Raw genomic sequence first — 19,162 nt, 5'->3', positions numbered from 1 at the left:
AGTTACGTTTTAACCGGGTAAATTCCCCATATGGGATACTTGTGATCAAGCTCGTTGGGTGGAAACTTGTCCCATGCAGTATGCTGTTCGTCGCCGTTTTTTTGCGAAACAGTGTGGAGTGAATTCTGTTGCCTTCAATGTAGATCTTGGTGTCTAGAAAATCGATTTCCTTCTTGCTTGAAGTGCATGTAAAGGATAAACCAATGTCGTTGTTACCTAGTTTCAAATAATACTCATTGAAGCTTTGTGATGGTCCATTCCATATTATAAATAAGTCATCAATGTATCGGACCCATAGTATTATCCTATCCAAATCTTCTTGGTTTTCAGAGTTCCATGCTATCATCTTTTCCCACCACCCCATCGTTATGTTGGCATAGTTTGGAGAAAAAGATATGCCCATGGCAGTGCCGCACTGTTGTTTGTACAGCTGTTTATTAAAGAAAAACACGTTATTGGTCAGACACATTTCGATCATTTGGAGTAGCATCTTCGTATGCTGTAGTTCTGAAATGTTCCTTTGTCTTAGAAAGTAGCCGCAAGCATTGAGTCCTACCTCGTGTCTTATGGAGGTGTAGAGAGATACCACATCAATTGTGATTAGAAGATATTCTTCGCTCCAAGTGATTCCCTCCAGAATTCGAAGAAAGTCGCCCGTATCCTTAATATACGAGCTCATTGATTTTGCGATTGGTGCCAAAAAACTGTCCACATATTGTGAAATGTTCTCATACGGGCGACTTTCTTCGCCAGGGATGCCTGGGGGGGGGGGCCCCCCCCCCCCAGGCATCCCTGGTGTCTAGTGGGGTTTCCCGGCCGTGGATCGCAGCGCTGCCGCGTTCCTTGACCAGGAAACCCTTTCATGAAGTCCTTGTTTGAAAGGGGATACTTTCCTCTTTCAATCAAGGCCTCCCTGAAAGCTGGTGAGGCCATTTTCGACCTGTTTTCCCCATCGGTGTCGAGCGTATCCTTACCTGCTGCTTTCTTGGCTCCAGTGGGGAAAACTGTGATGTCAGAGCACCTCGTGGCGTGCTGACGTCACAGATGGGCAGGAGGGGGGCAGGGAGAGACGCGGGCAGCTTTCCGCATCTCCTCCAGGGGGGAAAAAAAAAGAAACCTCCGGTGCTTTGCCCTCCCTGGTGTCAGCCAATGGACGTGTGCCACACCAGGAATGTTGTGCTTGCGTCGGCCATTGGCATTGGATGCAGAACAATTGAGATCGAAGAAGGAAAAACTCAACTCAGAGGGTCCACAGGCAAGCTCTTCCTCTCTGGCAGATATATTTCTTGGAGAGAAAGATGATGCTGGCCCCTTCCCTGTTTGACCTGATATCCTTTGTGTGGTATTCCCTCAAACATTTTCCCTCTATTCTATATCTCTTAATTTTGTTTGGTATTATGTTTGCCATGTGTTTTCACATTGTTACTGGTTTTGTGTTGCATAAATACTTTAGGCACAGCTTCTAAGTTAAACTTGATTACTTTTGTGCCAAACTATCAGAGGGCTGCCCACAGGTTTATTTAGTGACTGTTGTGGTTCACTCTGACTCGGATTTTGTTTACTATTTGAGTGGGGCTTCCACCCCTCTCAACTGATAACACAATTTCTTAACCCCCACCCCCATACACAAAAGATCTTGGTCAATTCAGGTAGGAATGAAGGAACTGTTCCCCTTGACACTGAAGAAAGCTCCTGACCACCTGATTGCCAATCAATCAGTATTGATTTATACAGACAATCATTGGTCTGAAATGAAGCAAAAGCAATGCCCAGTGAACTGCTTTTAATTATTTCTAGTTTGAAGACTTCTGAAGTTATGCAGGTTACCATCTCCCTTGGACATAATGGCACAGCAGAGTTGTTCCCCACCCCCTTTACCTGGCATCTGTAGTAATGATTGTGGCAGTGGGAAGCAGGAAAGAAGACCTTTGCTCAATAACTCCTCCTGGAGCCAACATCGAAGATCCTGAGTTACCTACATCAGAATGGAAATCTAAAGTGAGTAGTCCTGCGGCACTGGATCAAAAATTTCAATAGGTGACAAACCAGAGTGTAAAGATGAAGGTGAGCCCAAGGGACTATTGAAAGTGTTGAGGCCATATCCCCCTGAACTACAAGCCATTCCCTCGCTGAAGCCTGTGATTTTGCTAAGAGAGATGGCAAATGCCTTTGTAAGAAATAGCTTCCCTTTTGCTGTGTTGAAGTTCACCCCAATGAATTTGATTGTTTTTGCAGGAACTGGATTGTACTTATCTGTGTTCTTTAGTAACATCCCTCTATTTCCTTAGGGGTCCAGATTAGCTAGGGTCTTTTACACATGGCTACTGCCTGTAGCCTGCAAAAGCAAGGAGGCACAATCCAGGACACCATCACATCTCTTAGCCAGAACTTCCTCCCACTCTCCTTCATAGCCCACTTTTAACTTGCTTGCAAACACAAGGAAGATGCAGCAGGGTGCAGTCCAGGATCCCAGTACATCTGCTGAGACACTGATATGTGGCCTTTATATATCTGGTAGGTCACTCAGTTTCCTTCCTTTCCTTAGGACAGGAAGTGATTAGATGATGGCTGGCTTGGCTCTCTCCCTATTTCCCTGTGATTGGCCAGTATCAGTTACATCCTGCCCTTCCTAAAAACCCTGACCCTGCCCTCTTCTACCAAGAACCTGCCTGGTCTTCATGAAGATGTGCTGTTCTCATATTTTGTGTCGGGCAGGAAGGCATCTCACCACAGAGCAACTTGAACTGTGATTCCTTCACTTTTGCAACAGCGCCTAAGCCAAGCCGAAATCTCAGTGAGTTTGTATTGGGTAGCCACTCATTGGCCAGCACTACCAGTGTATTGTTTTTCGTGACAAGCTGTAACCCAATTGAATGGTGCCTACCTGCCATCTGCAGAGTTTGCAGTCGGTGCTAGATGGAACGGGTGTCCCTTTAGGTACAAGAACCATAAAACACTCACTGTGAGTAGGAAAGAAATACTTGCTTACTCAAATGCTCCTAGGTGATATGAGATTTTAGAGAGGAGATAACATTTTAAAATTAAAAGTGTTTCCTAGATTTGTCAGCTTGGACAGAAAGTATTCTAATGTAATGATATTGAGGAAGAGACTTTTACTGGAGAAATATTGGTAGTTTTAAGTCCCTTATCTGTATAATCTGCAACCCAACTCTGTCAATATTAACAGGTCAATCTGGTGAACAGGACATAAATAGTTTTCTCTCTGTAACCAGTCTTACATTTCCAACAATCGTCAACAAATAGAGGTCGAAATTGCCATGTGTTTGATCCAGTCTACTACGGTTTTTGATGTAGTGCTACATAATTCAATAGTTCACACCTTTACTCACCATACTGCTCTAAAAAGGAACTTCCTTCCATCCAATGCTGCCAACACAATCTCATTTTGTTACATCAGATTGCACTGTAAACCATGGCAAGATCAAAAGGGCACCTGTCTTGTTACCCATTGTGTATTATTTAGCAAAACGACCACATGATATAGGTTGTTGCTACATTAAAAAAAAGTTGATATAAAATATTGATAAGTATGCAATTGAATATGTAAATGATAAACATTTTTCATCTTACTGGTTTATGATAATGTAAATGTTAATAATATTTTATGAATGTCACATTTTTTTTTAGAATACATCAATGGAACATCAGTATGTGTCCTCTTTATTTCGTACATTAAGTCATGTGGTATCCGTAGGCTACGCCACGTTATTTCTTCCAACAGGTATAGTACAAGTATTCTTCAGAAATTTGCATACTTTGAATGAAAATATACTATGTCTCTGCAATTAAAGAAAACCCAATGTTATAGTATCTTTACTATATACAAAAAATAGCTGCATCACACACTATTCTTCACACCATTTTTGATTCAGATGCTATATTCTGTTGTCCCAGTATGTAATATTGAGTCAAAAAGTTTACCATCTCCCATTTTGTTTAGCAGGTTCTCTGATATATTGAATCTCTGGGCACTGAGAGACTGCAGGGGAATCTCTGACTATATACGCTTTCCCCCTGTAAACATTACACTCATAGGAAAATGCCAGTTTATATATTTACTTGCACGTAGGTGCCCACGTAAAGTGCTCGAAAGCTGTGCAATTTGCATAAAAGTTAAGTACCCAATATGGGATGCTTTGAGTCCTTACAGCCCCCACATGTGTGAATTAAAGCATACAAGGAGGATTACAGGCGTGCGTAGGGCATTATGGACAAATGTGCAATATTGACAAGTCAAAACCAACCTAGTTTGATAAGCTTAGGTTAACTCTTGACATGAACTAAGCAAACTGTAAAGTCTGCCCTGAAGCTTCAAAGCCTCAATATGGGTCACAAGTGAGATTAAGTAGCAAAAGGGACATCAAAGTGCCCCTATTGTAACCTTTGGTGACAAAGTCTGTCATTTGTTTTAGAAACACATTTTTGTACTTTGGACTAAGAACAAATTAAAAGTTACTTCTTTCGTAAAGTTACTAAGTAGTGAAAATGTAATTCAGATTTTAGTACAATTGTCACCAAAAGGATTTCTAAAAGTGTTTTTCAAATCTGACTTCTTGACCTGGAGCAAGATTGACTAGTATAGGTGGACCCAGGTATGGGATCAGGAAGGCTAAGCATGTGAATAGCAAAATGAATGTGAGTTTCATCGTGAGTTTCATTCGCTGTAGAATAGTCAATTAGATTTAATTTGTCATTTGTGTGTGGTGCCTCTAAACTTGCATAGAACCAACATATTACACCAAATATCCCTTCAAGATACATTTGGTTAAAGTTCAATTTAAATAATTAGTTTGGTCATGTTTTTGGAGATATATCCTCTATAGGCTGGTCATTGATGCAGTTCCTCAGAATTGTTATCCAGTGTAACAAATTCTTCCCTACAAGTTATCACATTTACTATGCCTCCTCCTGTGACATCTTTTTCCTACATGACTTTTCCCAAACATACAGATACTTAACTCTTCAGGATATATTTCTACAGCATTTTTGTCACCTGAATGTACAGACATGTATATGTGCCTTACAACAATATGATCACAAGTGCTCACCACTTTGAATAATGTACTATTTGCAGTCGTATTGTTCGGTAGCATTCACATGTGCTCTCTTGCATCACTCCCCACCGTAGTATTGGTCCATGGCGGTCTTCGCCATACCACTACTTTTTCCTCTCATACGTCAAATACTGTCTGTATGGGATTTGTATTCACATTAAGCAATTCCTTTAAAAAAATGAATACATTTCCAGCCTTGAAAAAACATGGCTCTATTACCCACCAAGAAGAAGACACTGACAACTCTCCTACCACACCAGGAATCATCAACCTCTGAGGGTGCAGAGGCGAACCATTACAGAGTAAAAAAAAAGCTAGCACAAAAGGCAGGAACGAATGTGATCCAGAAGGGTGGCTCCTAAACCAATGGCCCCTCCTTCATGAAACCAAAAAGTACAAGCAGCCTGAGGAAGAAACACCAGAGTCCAACAAGGCCTTAGGGTCAACCCATGTCCACTTGCAAGTAGTGCAGCAGACCAGGTATGTGCGTCTCCGAAGGAGTATGAAGAGCAGTCAAGCCAAACAACCAGCACTGCCATGAAGCACTTAGGAGAATACGTAGCCTATCACATTCCTCCACCACAACACAGGATGTGGTAAGCGTGGCCCACGACAAAAGTGCCAAGCTGCCAGTCCCGCAGACCATGGGGCCTGGAAGAAGGAACAAAAAAGCTAGAATGGGGCATAGAGTGCAGGAAACCGAGGGTGGCAAAGGTCGAGGGTAGGGAGTCTTTATTGTTTTTAGCTAGGTCACCTTGTGCCGGGGGTTAGGTAGTAAATAATTGGATGAGGAAGTGTTGAGGAAATAATGCGTCCTACATTAGGGAAATAGCATTGCATCTGTCGCTTTCCAAAAGTTTTGGGAAAGTAGTCAGTTAGGGAAAAAGCTGCTAAATCTGGTAAACGCTCAAGGAAACACAGCAGATCTACTCCATCATAAATGCAGATTGCTGTCAGAGCTTTCAAGTTTCCCGGTTACCTATGTGAGTAGGTTATCCAGGCTAGGTTTTTCTTCTGCATTCAGGGATTTGCAGGAGTTTTCATCGCATTATAAAATTAGGACTACCGTTCCCAGAATGTAGAGAATAAATACAGACTGATTAAGCTACTCACACATTGACCTGCGAATCTTGAAAGCTCTGTGCTTAGTACACTTGGGGTCAGGGGCATCGTGAACCCAAGAGTGCTGCGAGAAAGCAGAAAGCAGGGTATGCCTGGTTGGGGGCGGACGGGTCGGGGAGGATTGGCTTGCCTACTGTTGTGGGCCCTGACTGTTTGCTCGGCCCTCTGGGGCCGATCAAACCAGTCATGCACACTCTACATTTTCGTTATGTAGGCTGCATGCAGCCCACATATAAAAAATGGCCTCCCTAGAGGCGCCCAGCTAGGCGTCGTCCGCACCAATCACAAAGCTGCCATGGCAGCGTTGTGATTGTCTTAGGAGAGGGGAAGGAGGATGCATGTTTCCTGTTCCAGGATCGGAGGCGGCGGGGACCTGGCCAGGAGCGGCAGCGGCGCGGGACCCGCTAAGGTTTTTTCTTATAACACCCCCCGCCAGCGGAAACCCCCCACCCTGCCCTCCCCCCCACGAGTCATAAGAGCCGCGACTGTATGCAATCGTTGGCTGACTTTACAAAACGAGGGAGGCTAGAGACATCCCAGAAGTTGAACACTGTAGTCCTTCTTCCGTCTGTCTCGGAAAATACAAGTTCTTGGAGGGATCAAACCGCGCTGCCCGGGGGCACAGGCGGGATCTCGGGAACTGCAAGACTCGGAGCAGCAGGGAAAACGAACGTGAAATGAAAACACACTTTACCTGTAACTGGTCTAGTGTCGGCTGCTTTGCATTGCCCCATCATGGAAAGAGGACAGAGTCAAAGTGGCAAAGAAAGAAAAAAAAGTTAAATGGGGGAAATCAGAGGGAGGAGACGGAAAGTGCTGCTGACAACAACAAGTTCTCATTGGCTGCACTGCCAGGTCGGGACTGCATGCTCGTTGCTGCTCGTTCCCGGGGAAATACTCCATGGGATTGAACTTTTTAGAAAAGGTGTTACATGCACCCACCATTAGCCATTTGCAGGCTACGATTTTAAAGTGACTCACACAAAAGCCAATCCAAAGCTTGGGAGGAGCCAGATCTCACAAACTACACACAACAGATCGCCTAACAGCGCAAGCGCTGTATAGGATCGACCTAAAGAAAGAAAACTGAAGAATTATGCTTTTCTGTTTAAATGTCTACCATTATTACCATTGTTTCAACTGAGAAACAGTTTGATCCAAATACAGTCATTTACCTGAAAATGTTCAGGGCCTGATTTAGAGTTTTCCAGATGGGTTAGTCCACCAGAAACGTGATGAATATCCCAACTACCTAATTAAAAGTGCACTAGGATGTAGTACACTTATAGTTAGAAGTGGGGTTTCCAGAGTTTCTATGTGAGAGGGCCTTGCCGCGACGGTTGGGCTCGGTCGTTCGCCAAGGCCGAGTCAGCTGATGCTCCCCTCTAGGCTGTATGGGACCCTGGCTTGCCTGTGGCACTGCAGTTCTGTGGCCAAAGCTGCAGGGAGATTTTATGTGCATCGGGCAGGTAAATAGCCCCCATTGAAGTCCATCACCGTACCCTGCATGCTTCTCCTTTTTCAACAGTTTTCGCTGCTGCTACTTGTGGCCTCAAGACTGCATTGGCCTGCAGTAGGGAGGTCGCGGGTGTAAACACCCTCCCCTGAATCTTAGAGATTGTGTTGAGTTCACTGCAGGGCCCAGTGCAAGGATCGTCCTGCTGGCGCCTAGACTCATGGCTGTACTGATATCGGACCTCATTGTACCAACTGTGGCCCGTCCTGGTGTTCATCGTCGAAACTTGTCATTCCTCAGTTATTGCACCCTGATGTACTATTTAAGGTGAACAGGTTGGGCTGCTGTTGGTGAGGAAGACCCCAATTGCACCTGCGGGCACCAGTTGGATTTCTCTCCAGCTTCGCTGGACTGTGGGGGCCTTCTTGAGAGTCCTCTGTCCAGGTCTCAAGGGCTACTCGTGCTGCTGTCTGCCAGGGATGTAATCAGGCCCTACTTCTTCCTGGTATTGCCTTCCATACTGTTTGGGGTTGTGGCGGACCCCTGAGGAGACTGCCCCTGGCCACTGTGGTGCTGCTAGTGCTGCACTCGCCCAGGAGTGCAAGCAGGGGCTGCTCGCGGTTGGTATTGTCCACCATCCTGTGAAGTGGTCCAACCTACATGCCCAACCGGTCGACACCCACCATGGGGAAGTTTAGGCTAAAGAGAGGGGCTCAACAGACCTAAATAGACACGTTCACAGCCCCGGGGTCCAGCGCACTGCTGAATCCGCTGCTACAGGAGAAGCCAGATTGCATCTTAGAGCTAAAGGTTCCAAATAGTGCCCAACTATTAGCTGCTTTTGAGGCCTCGAGTGCGACTGTTCAGGATAAAATATAAGCTGTCTCACGAGATGTAGGTCTACTGTGTGCTATCTTCCTGGTGTAGTGGAGCACTCCCTGTCCACTGAGCAAGAAGTCTCTAAATTGAAGAGGGATGTAGCCTCTTTGCGGGCTAAATTGGAGTCCCTGCGCCACACATTTGGGGGGGTCAAGAAGATGCTGAGAGCTATGGGACTCAGTAATATGCTCCTGTATCCCGCAAAATTAAAGGTACTACTCAAGGAGCATTCACACTTTTTTACCAGTCCGGAGGCGGTGTGGGACTGGCTAGAGCTTTATGGTGATGACAAGATCCTGGCGCCAAGTCATCGTAGATTGGATGGCGGGACTGAGGAAATCCCGCCGCTTGCAAAAAGCAATTAGACAGAGGAGACGGGCAGCAGTGCTTCAATTTCCCCCTCTTGTGTGGTGGTCAGACGAGGTGGCACTTTGGATCTGGAGTGGCAGGCCTCGGAGCGAGAGGTGGTGATGGCATTGGTGAAAGAAGTGACTGCCTCTGGTTTGGATGCCAGTGCCATAGATGTGGTGGAGGAGACGCCAGACCAGGGAGAGGCTTGATTTCAATATTTGGTTACTGCCCCTGCCATAGTGACTACCACATACATCGTTCTGTGGGGTTTTGCGTCCCCTTCTTCCATCAGGGGAGAGTACATTACACAGCTGTGGCACCCAGTGAGACAGATGGCCCACCAGTGACCTTTTGTTTGCACGGCCGCTGTTTATTCATTTATTTATAGTGCTTTATAAAGCGGGAATATGACCATCATTGTATCAGAGCGCTAAACAAGAAGTGCTGATGAGGGTTGCGTTACAGTAAAGACCTAAGTCACTTATACACTGTACATAGGGATCAAAGACTCCGGTATACCACAGTTGTATACATCATCACATAGATTTCACCAGAGTTCTCATTGATAGGGTTCGAAGTGCTGGCAAAAACAATAGTCTACAGTATCGAATTCAGTGAATGCCGGTTTCAGACAATTTTTCTTATGCCAAATGTTTTTCTAGTGGTAAGGCTTTAACTTACTTCTTTAACAACCTGAATGAGGTAATTTTTCTCGTTGAAGGTAGAAGGGAGTTCCATCATTTTAGAGCATATCCCGAGAAAGTGTGGCCTTGAGTTTTCCTTTTTTTTAATCTGAGTTTTTCAAGTAAGAGGGATTTAGCACTTCTAGAGATTCTTCTGTCTCCTAATAGCTTGATCTTATTCACAGTATGTTGGACCAGAATTTTGTAGCGCATTTAGGGTTATAACTGCACCTTTCAGTTGAATCCTGGCTTCGACAGGGAGGGGGCCAGTTGAGGGCCCTGAGTGAAGGAAAAGTGCAATCATAATCTTTTGTACCTACTAGCAGTCTTGCTGCTGCATTCATTTTTGCTTTCATTGGGGCTAGGCTGGTTTTTGGTAGGCCTATGAGTATTGCAAGTCCCATAGTCCGTTCTAGATAGTGCTAGAGATTCAACCCACGTTTTGAGGTTTCCTAGCGGTATGAAGGGTTTTCGGAGAATGTGCAGATGTAGGTTGGCACTTCTGGATGCAACTTGTATGTGAGCTTGCATGTTTAGAGTTGAATCTACTGTGACACCTAGTAATTTTACAGAGTGGTGGATATTAAGGTTGCAGTTTAGTGAGTTGATTTTCTGAGACCATGGGTTCTGAGGGGTGGGGAGAAAATAATTAATTTGTTTTTTGTGGATTTAATTTTAGATGGTTGTGTGACAGCCATACTTGGGTTTTGTCAGGGTATCATCCTTTTTCTGTATATCCTCTTGAGAGGAGAGTTTGATGTATAGTTGAGTATCATCTGCATACATGTGGTATGACATTTTTGATTGTATCAGAATTTCAGTGAGTGGTTCCATGTAAAGATTGAATAGCGCTGCTGAAATTGTAGAACCTTGCAGAACACCTCTATTAATGTCTGCTACATCCGATAGGGTGTTGCCGGCTTTGACTCTTTGTTGTCGGTTCTGCAAGAAGGAGGAGAACCAGTTAAGGATTGCACCTGAGAGGCCCTGTCTGATTTCAAGAATTTCGCTAAGGCGTTTGTGACTGACCATGTCACATAAACTATCCTCAAAGTAGGAAACGGAAAAAACGAATACACTCGGGTGATGAAAACAACGTTGCATTTCTTTTGTATACATGTATGCCCTTCAAGATGCAACCGGAATTTAACAGAACACGTGGGACGATATTGAAGGTTGCCGTTTGTTACTTTCATTGATAAATACGGGACCCGTGCCACACCAGTGCCACCAGCAACCTCCCGAGGGGGGGAGGACTACAGCCCCCAGACTGCTCTCTGTGCTGCCGCTGCCATTCTCGTGCCAGGAGGCGCATAACTTTCATCGCGGCTCCCGCTTCGCGGGATCCACACAACACCAGTGCCACCAGCAACCTCCCGAGGGGGGGAGGACTACAGGCCTCAGACTGCTCTCTGTGCTTCCGCTGCCATTCTCGCGCCAGGAGGCGCATAACTTTCATTGCGGCTCACGCTTCGCGGGACCTGCGCAACACCAGTGCCACCAGCAACCTCCCGAGGGGGGGAGGACTACAGCCCCCAGACTGCTCTCTGTGCTGCCGCTGCCATTCTCGCGCCAGGAGGCGCATAACTTTCATTGCGGCTCACGCTTCGCGGGACCTGCGCAACACCAGTGCCACCAGCAGCCTCCCGAGGGGGGGAGGACTACAGCCCCAGACTGCTCTCTGTGCTGCCGCTGCCATTCTCGCGCCAGGAGGCGCATAGCTTTAATCACGGCTCCCGCTTTGCGGGACCCGCGCAACACCAGTGCCACCAGCAACCTCCTGAGGGGGGGAGGACTACAGCCCCAGACTGCTCTCTGTGCTGCCGCTGCCATTCTCGCGCCAGGAGGCGCATAACTTTCATCACGGCTCCTGCTTCGCGTGACCCGCGCAACACCAGTGCCACCAGCAACCTCCCGAGGGGGGGAGGACTACAGCCCCCAGACTGCTCTCTGTGCTGCCGCTGCCATTCTCGCGCCATGAGGCGCATAACTTTCATCGCGGCTCCGCTTCGCGGGACCCGCACAACACCAGTGCCACCAGCAACATCCCGAGGGGGGAGGACTACAGCCCCCAGACTGCTGTCTGCGCTGCCGCTGCCATTCTCGCGCCAGGAGGCGTATAACTTTCATCGCGGCTCCCGCTTCGCGGGACCCGGGCAACACCATTGCCACCAGCAACCTCCCGAGGGGGGGGACTACAGCCCCCAGACTACTCTCTGTGCTGCCGCTGCCATTCTCGCGCCAGGATGCGCATAACTTTGATCGCGGCTCCCGCTTCGCAGGACCCGCGCAACACCAGTGCCACCAGCAACCTCCCGAGGGGGGGAGGACTAGAGCCCCAGACTACTCTCTGTGCTGCCGCTGCCATTCTCGCGCCAGGGGGCGCATAACTTTCATCTCGGCTCCCGCTTCGCGGGACGCACACGGGCGCACCCAGGTTAAGCCCAGGCCAAGGGCAGGCCCGTCTGTGCCCGCCAGGGGCCGACTGAGGCCGGGCTGGGCTGGCCCCCTAAGTCCCCATATAGGATTGTCATTTGGATTGAGGACTAAGGACTATCTGTATAAGTAAGCTCAAAAAAATTATTTAATTTGGGTGTAATTAAAACACATTAAAATGCCTAAAAGGAAGTTGAGACAGGCACCCATTAGTGTAAATGCTGACCGAAAGCTAGCGGGCAAACATCATTGTTTTTAAAAAAGAAAATATTTTTATTTGCATTTTTGTTTTGTTTTTTTCCTTATCACAAAACAAGAACAACCAAACAGACAGGTCAGCACTGGTCAGCACACCCACTTTGCTTGTCGGCCACCCCCCCCCCTTCATACAAGGAGCCCGTTCAATAATTGCTCTGCTGATTGCACCATCGTCCTTATTGTTCACATCCGCCCATGCTCCTGGGCAACTCATACCTTCCGTAAACCGTGCAGGACCCCCCTCTCAGCCAGCCTTCTAGAGATCCCCCTCCAGGCCATGATATTTCCTCCACTGGGACCATACCCTGCTAAATTTCTTGGGACATCCCCGCGCCTTGTATGTAACCCTTTCTGCTGCCATGTATAGGTCAAGACCCCTCCTCCATTCCTCCAGTCGGGGTGGCGCGGGCGCTCCCCAGTATTTCGCCACGTCCCTCTTTGCTACCACAAGGGCCAGAACCAAGAAGGTCAGCAGTGGGCGAGTGAGGTCTACATCGTTCGTCATGCCCAGTAACACCAGTTTGAGATCCTCCTGCAGTGGAACCTCCTAGCACTTTACCTAATTCCCCCAGGATCCCTCGCCAATACATCTGAATCTGTGGGCACCTCCAGAGTATGTGATAGAAGTCCCCCCCTTCCCTTCCACATCTCAGACAAGACTTGTCCCCTATCCTTCCCATTTTGTACAATCGTAGTCTGTCAAAATAGGTCCTATGCAGGATGTTAAATTGTATCAGCCGCAGCCGAGACTTAATCGCCACTTCTCGTGGATGCATGAGAACTGTGTTCCAATCCACATCGTCCATCCCACCCACCTCTGTCTCTCAGGTTACTCTAAGCGCCCCCAGAGTATCGGGCATGTTGTTCATGAGGGTCCGATATGTGAGGGACACCGCTTTCTCTATCATGTGTTCCTGCAGCAGGCGCCCCTCCAGGGGTGCGTATTCCAGGAGTGGGGCCATCTGCAGCCCTCCCGCCCTCCATGCATGCTTCAGCTGAGCATATTTGTAATATTGCGTGGGGAGTAAGCCAAATTCCGTCCTAAGTACCGAGAAGGGCTTCAGTTCCCCCCTCACTAGCACGTCCCCCAACGTCGAAACCCCAATGGTATCCCAGTGTTTGAACCCTCTCAAATTATTCAGTTCCGGTAACCACGCGCAGTGCCATAAAGGCGTTTGTCTATTAAGTTTCTGATCCCATCCAATCACCCGGTTCGCCCTTTTCCATATCGCCAGGGTGAGTCTAGTTGCCGTCCGTAGCCGTCCCGTACCTTTACCAACATAGAGGTAGTGATTGTATGAGTGTGCGCTCATGGCGAACCGCTCTAAAGCATACGTTGGGTGCATGGTTTTGGGCATGGAACCAGTCGTTAATTTACACTAGGTGTCCTGCCCAATAGTAGGCCTCAACGTTGGGAAGTGAGATCCCCCCGCTATATTGGTGCCGCTGCAGGGTCTTTAGCGCCACCCTGGGTTGCTTGCCTAACCAGAGGAAGCTACGGACCTCCGAGTCGATCTCCCGCAAGACGGCAAACATCATTGTTGACCTACCTCACCGGGGCTATGGGGGCTATAGAAGAACAAATTAACACAGTGGAGGAGACTCTATCAAAGGGGAGACGGGGCCTAGAAAAAGAAAAAGAGGAGGAAGGATATAGCTCTAATGATCCAGCCCCAGCCCCAGTATCCCCAAGTGAAATTCACATTGTACAGGGTACCGGAAATGGCTGCATACAGGAAAGTTTTGATTACATAGCCCAGAGTGACTTAAGTGATCTCGTCGAGGACTCTTGACCTCCCCTGAAATGTAGTAAAAACCCAGAAAGACCAGACGGCATACCGGTTCAAAAAATAGGAAGACTAAGCCCGGCGAGGCAGATAAAAAAAACGAAAGGAAAATAAAGGAAGACCCAGGGCAAACAGTCATCCATGAAACTAATTATGTAGATTCCACCTGACCCTGCATTCCGTGGTTCTGTGCCTTCGGCGTCGGTGACAGGCAGCAGTAGCCGCTTAAATTCTTTAAAATTTCCTGAGAAAACGCCCCAATCGACGATAACACAAGAGGCGGCACACCAGAAGACAGCACAATGAACCTATTGTGCACCAAGTGAAAGACGACGCATTTCGGCGTTAACCTTTGTCAAGTGTTTTTCTTACATCGATTTCCTCTAGAAATACATTCAATGGTACATAGACATAGAAGAATTTCACCATTCTTTGTTTACATCTATCTTTCGATTTCAAGAAAAGGAAATAAAGTAAAATAAAATAAAATTACTTGTTCCTTCATACACTTGCAATTGTAATTATAATGCAATATAAATTTCACATACTTCCAAAATTCATATGCATTTCATTTGTGCGGGAACACCACTTGTATCGATAACGTTTTTTTAAATACACTTTTTCAATTCAACTTCCTAATTCGAGAACAAACAGAATGGTTAGACAGTCTTCGCAGCATATAGCTGGGTCTACGTTTAGCCTGTCAAAACGACTACAAACAAGTCAACATTGCGATATATTATTATTCTTTATACCTCATTTCATTAAATCAATTGATATTAAACGCAATCATCATATATTGCTGAATTTCCAGCATATAAAGTCCCTTAAAACTGCACACGTCTCAACCTTCCACCAAATTTGATTCCTCGAAGGCATATAATTATGAATCACATTAGTGAAAATGGTGATTTTGCCCAGATTTCTTTATTACTTTGAGACTCTTCCAATCTGGATTCCGGGAAAGCTATTTGCTCAGCTGACCTCGTTGATTACGGGGTTCATCTGGGGTGCGGGGAGACGGAGGGTAGCGCTGCTTACTCTACAGCGTCCTAGGAGTGAGGGAGGCCTTGCGTTGCCGGACCTGGAGTCCTATTACCATGCTGCGCAGCTCCAGTGGTTCATGAAGTGGGTGGCGGGGCACATCAGGCGTCCGGAATAACAGGGAGGGGCGGATCCGAGCTGGTCCCAATTATCGTGCGTGCTGCTCCGGGTGCCGATGAGGAATGCCTCACTTCCTCCGGACTTGAGGGTGGTTCGACAATGCTGGGCGCGGTTGGCCAGGAGGGCGCGTGTGATTATTCCCTATGTACCCGAGATCCCGTTGCGAATGTGTGAGGCGCTACCCCACGGGGAGACTGGAACCGGTTATTGGCCTGGGAGGAGGCGGGAGTTATGACATTGGGAGACTTGTATGAGGATGGTAACCTGCTACCTTTTGACGACTTTAGGGAGCGGCATGATCTCCCGCGGGGGGACTTCCTATTCCATGCAGCCTTGACTGCGGCCGTCAGAAAGCACTGGCGGAAGGGGATGATGGAGCCGGACACATCTCTTGCCTGTCAGTATGTAGTGATGGGAGCGGGTGTCTATAAGGCGGTGACTTGCCTTTATAGGCGGATTACTGGTGATATGCGGCGACCCCTGGCTGCCCTGCGCGTCAAGTGGGAGGTGGATCTGGGAGCGCCTCTTACGGACAAAAACTGGGAGGAAATCATGGAGCGTCCTTGGAAGTGTACACGAAATGCACGCTTCCAGCTTATACAGTTTTATATCTTTCATAGGGCATACCTTACCCCTCACAAGATAGCTGAGTACTTTGGTGGGCCAGATGCTTGCCCCCGATGTGGTTATAGTGGAGCGACTTTTCTACACATGCTCTGGGACTGTCCGCAGGTGACAGGGTTTTGGGAGGAAGTGGCGACGCTACTCCTGACGGTGACAGAGAGGGACTTGGAGGTAGGCCCGGGGGTCTGCTTGCTACATGGCTTTCCGCATACAGCAAAGACTAAGATCACCAGTAGGTTTATTGATCTAGGGCTGGTCCTGGCCAAGCGGGAGATTACTTCTCATTGGAAGGCGCGGCAGGGCCCTAATTTCTTACAGTGGGCTAGGGAAATGGAGAAATGGGCGGGAAGTGAGGGGACTTATAGATTGTGCTTGGCTCGACGCAGTGACAATGAAAGATCGCACGAATGGGCCCGGGCATGGATGGCTCTCCTGGACTTGTTCAAATGTTCGGTTATGGGGGATGGGGGTGATCCGGTGGGGGATGACGGGGCCCCGGTTCCTTGAGTGCACTATACAGGGCTTCCCCCCTCTGCTCTTGCGGTACTGTCTGTTGGGATTGCCGGGAGGCGGACTCGACGGGTGGTGACTGAGGTTTTGATGTACATGTACTTCTGATAGGTACGGGCGACATGCTTGCGTGGGTGGGTAGGGAGGAGGGGCTCGTTAGGGGGGATGTTGGGAGATGGGGTGGGGGGTATTTTGGCTGTCTCGCACACTCATGGTGGATTACTCCTGTGGATGCACTACCTGGTAGCACGGACATTATTGGGGTGAATGCTGTACAGATGTAGCTTATGTGCTGGGGTGATTATTGCAAGATGTCCTGATTTGGCTGGGGGGAGGACTATGGGGGACGGGGATTGACTGCATTTTGTTCTGTGACCTAATAAAGTTTGTTTAAAAAAAAAAAAAAATATGAATCACATTTTCTATTGCTACATAGATGAATTTTTATGATTAGAAACATTTACTGTATGCAATTCTGGGGAATGCTATTCAGGGGACAATGTACACGTCAAGGAGACAACGCATTCCCACCACTTAATGTACTATTGCAATCATATTACTCGATGACCATACATAAAGTTCCTCTTATTATCAGAGGTACGCTACAAAATGTCATATATTACAGACATTTTAAACAAGGACCCGTTTATGACATGTGGCAAGTGCCTTATGCTCATTCATTACATACTAACTACCATTATATCCATAGTACTCCTTAATATACTGTTATTCAAATCGATGTAGAGGAGAGCCTTCTTATGGTGCAGAGGTGAAATGGGACTGTGAGAAGTGAATGCCCCTGATGAATACATGTGGAAGTGTGTTGGGAGTGTTAGTACTGGTAATGAGACATCAACATTTATTGTGTGGCATCTAAGTAATATATTTGCTAATGCAACTATCTACTTATTGGAATTATTATTGCAATTGGAATCTATTTACACAGTACTACCCTAACTTCATATCCACCTTAAAATTGTGAAGTGATGAGGGAAAATTAAAACTAATCAAAATAAAAGGTTAAAATAGTTTGAATTTACAGATTGTGGAATTGCAGTGCGAGAGAATTTCAGCTACCTATAGGTGTAGCTAACTCCCCGCCTCCATTCAGACCTTTAGGCGTTTTACAATCTAACTCGATAATAAATTTGGATTTGTGAATCCTAAGATTCTTTTTTCTGTCCCCTCCTCTTATATGTCTAAGTATTACTTAGATGCCACACAATAAATGTTGACATCTCATTACCAGTACTAACACTCCCAACATACTTCCACATTTATTCATCACTGATAGGGGCATTCACTTCTCACAGTCTCATTTCACCTTTGCACCATAAGAAGGCTCTCCTCTACATCAATTCGAATAACAATATGTTAAGGAGTACTATAGATATAATGGTAGTTAGTATGTAATGAATGAGCATAAGGCACTTGCCACATGCCATAAACTGGTCCTTGTTTAAAATGTCTGTAATATATGACATATTTTAGCATACCTGTGATAATAAGAGGAACTCTATGTATGGTCATCGAGTAATATGATTGCAATAGTACATTAAGTGGTGGGAATGCGTTGTCTCCTTGCAGTGTACATTGTCCCCTGAACAGCATTCCCCAGAATTGCATACAGCAAATGTTTCTAATCATAAGTATTAACCTATGAAGCAATAGAAAATGTGATTTATAATTATATGTCTTCGAGGAATGAAATTTGGTGGAAGGTAGGGACGTAGTAGTCAGAAATAACTTGTGCATTTATTAAGGAACTTTATATGCTGGAAATTCGGCAATATACGATGATTGCATTTAATATCAATTGATCTAATGAAATGAGGTATACAGAATAGTAATATATCACAATGTTGACTTGTTTGTAGTCGTTTTGACAGGCTAAACGTAGAACCAGCCATATGCTGCGAAGACAGTCTAACCATTCTGTTTGTTCTTGAATTAGAAAGTCAAATTGAAGAACTGTATTGAAAAAAACTTTATCTACATAAATGGTGTTCCCGCACTAATGAAATGCATATGAATTTTGGAAGTATGTGAAATTTACATTGCATCATAATTACAATTGCAAGTGTATGAAGGAACAAGTCTTTTTATTTTATTTTATTTCACTTTATTTCCTTTTCTTGAAATCGAAAGATAAATGTAAACAAAGAATGATGAAACTCTTCTGTGTCTATGTACCATTGAATGTATTTCTAGAGGAAATTGATGTAAAAAAAACACTTGACAAAGGCTAAGGCTGAATCGCGTCATCTTTCACTTGGTGCACAATAAATTCATTGTGCCGTCTTCTTGTGTGCCGCCTCTTGTGTTATCGTCGATTGGGGCGTTTTCTCAGGAAATCCTAAAGCATTTAAGCTGCTGCCGCTGGCTGGCACGGACGCCGAAGGCAGGGTACCATGGAATGCAGCATCAGGTGGAATATATATATAGCATTTCACAAGATCCAAGTCAGCCATCACAAACAGCAACGTCTGCGCCCGACACTGACAGGCTGTTACTAACAGACCTTGAAGATCTATGGGATGAGGGCAATACAGCAGCTACACAGATAACGACAACTCAAGCCAACATCAGTGCCCATATTAAGCCCCCCCATCTAACTCCCTTTCGCGGCAAATTGACTTTCAATCCTATCATGGGTAGGGATTCCATTGATATTTTCAATGAACAAGTTACAATGCAAATAAAAAAGCTACATTACAAAGTGGAGAACTCTAAAAATAAAGTCAACCAACATACTATGAACTATTACAAATTAATTACTAAATTAGAACATGACAATTCCATTGTAATCAGAAGCGC

General features: G+C 46.1%; 1 protein-coding gene across 1 annotated transcript in view; it reads left to right on the top strand.

The window, feature by feature from the left end:
* Positions 1-19,162, top strand: part of LOC146817937 (uncharacterized) — a 1,667,073-nt gene that overhangs the window by 916,851 nt on the left and 731,060 nt on the right. Inside the window, exon 6 of the mRNA XM_085609716.1 lies at positions 3,649-3,742. Within this exon, the coding sequence (XP_085465842.1) occupies positions 3,649-3,742 (94 nt within the window). The remainder of the gene's footprint in view (positions 1-3,648; positions 3,743-19,162) is intronic.

The sequence above is a fragment of the Triturus cristatus genome, chromosome 6 (assembly GCF_964204655.1).
Source record: "Triturus cristatus chromosome 6, aTriCri1.1, whole genome shotgun sequence".
NCBI lineage: Eukaryota > Metazoa > Chordata > Amphibia > Caudata > Salamandridae > Triturus > Triturus cristatus.
This window is presented reverse-complemented; position numbering and strand designations above follow the sequence as displayed.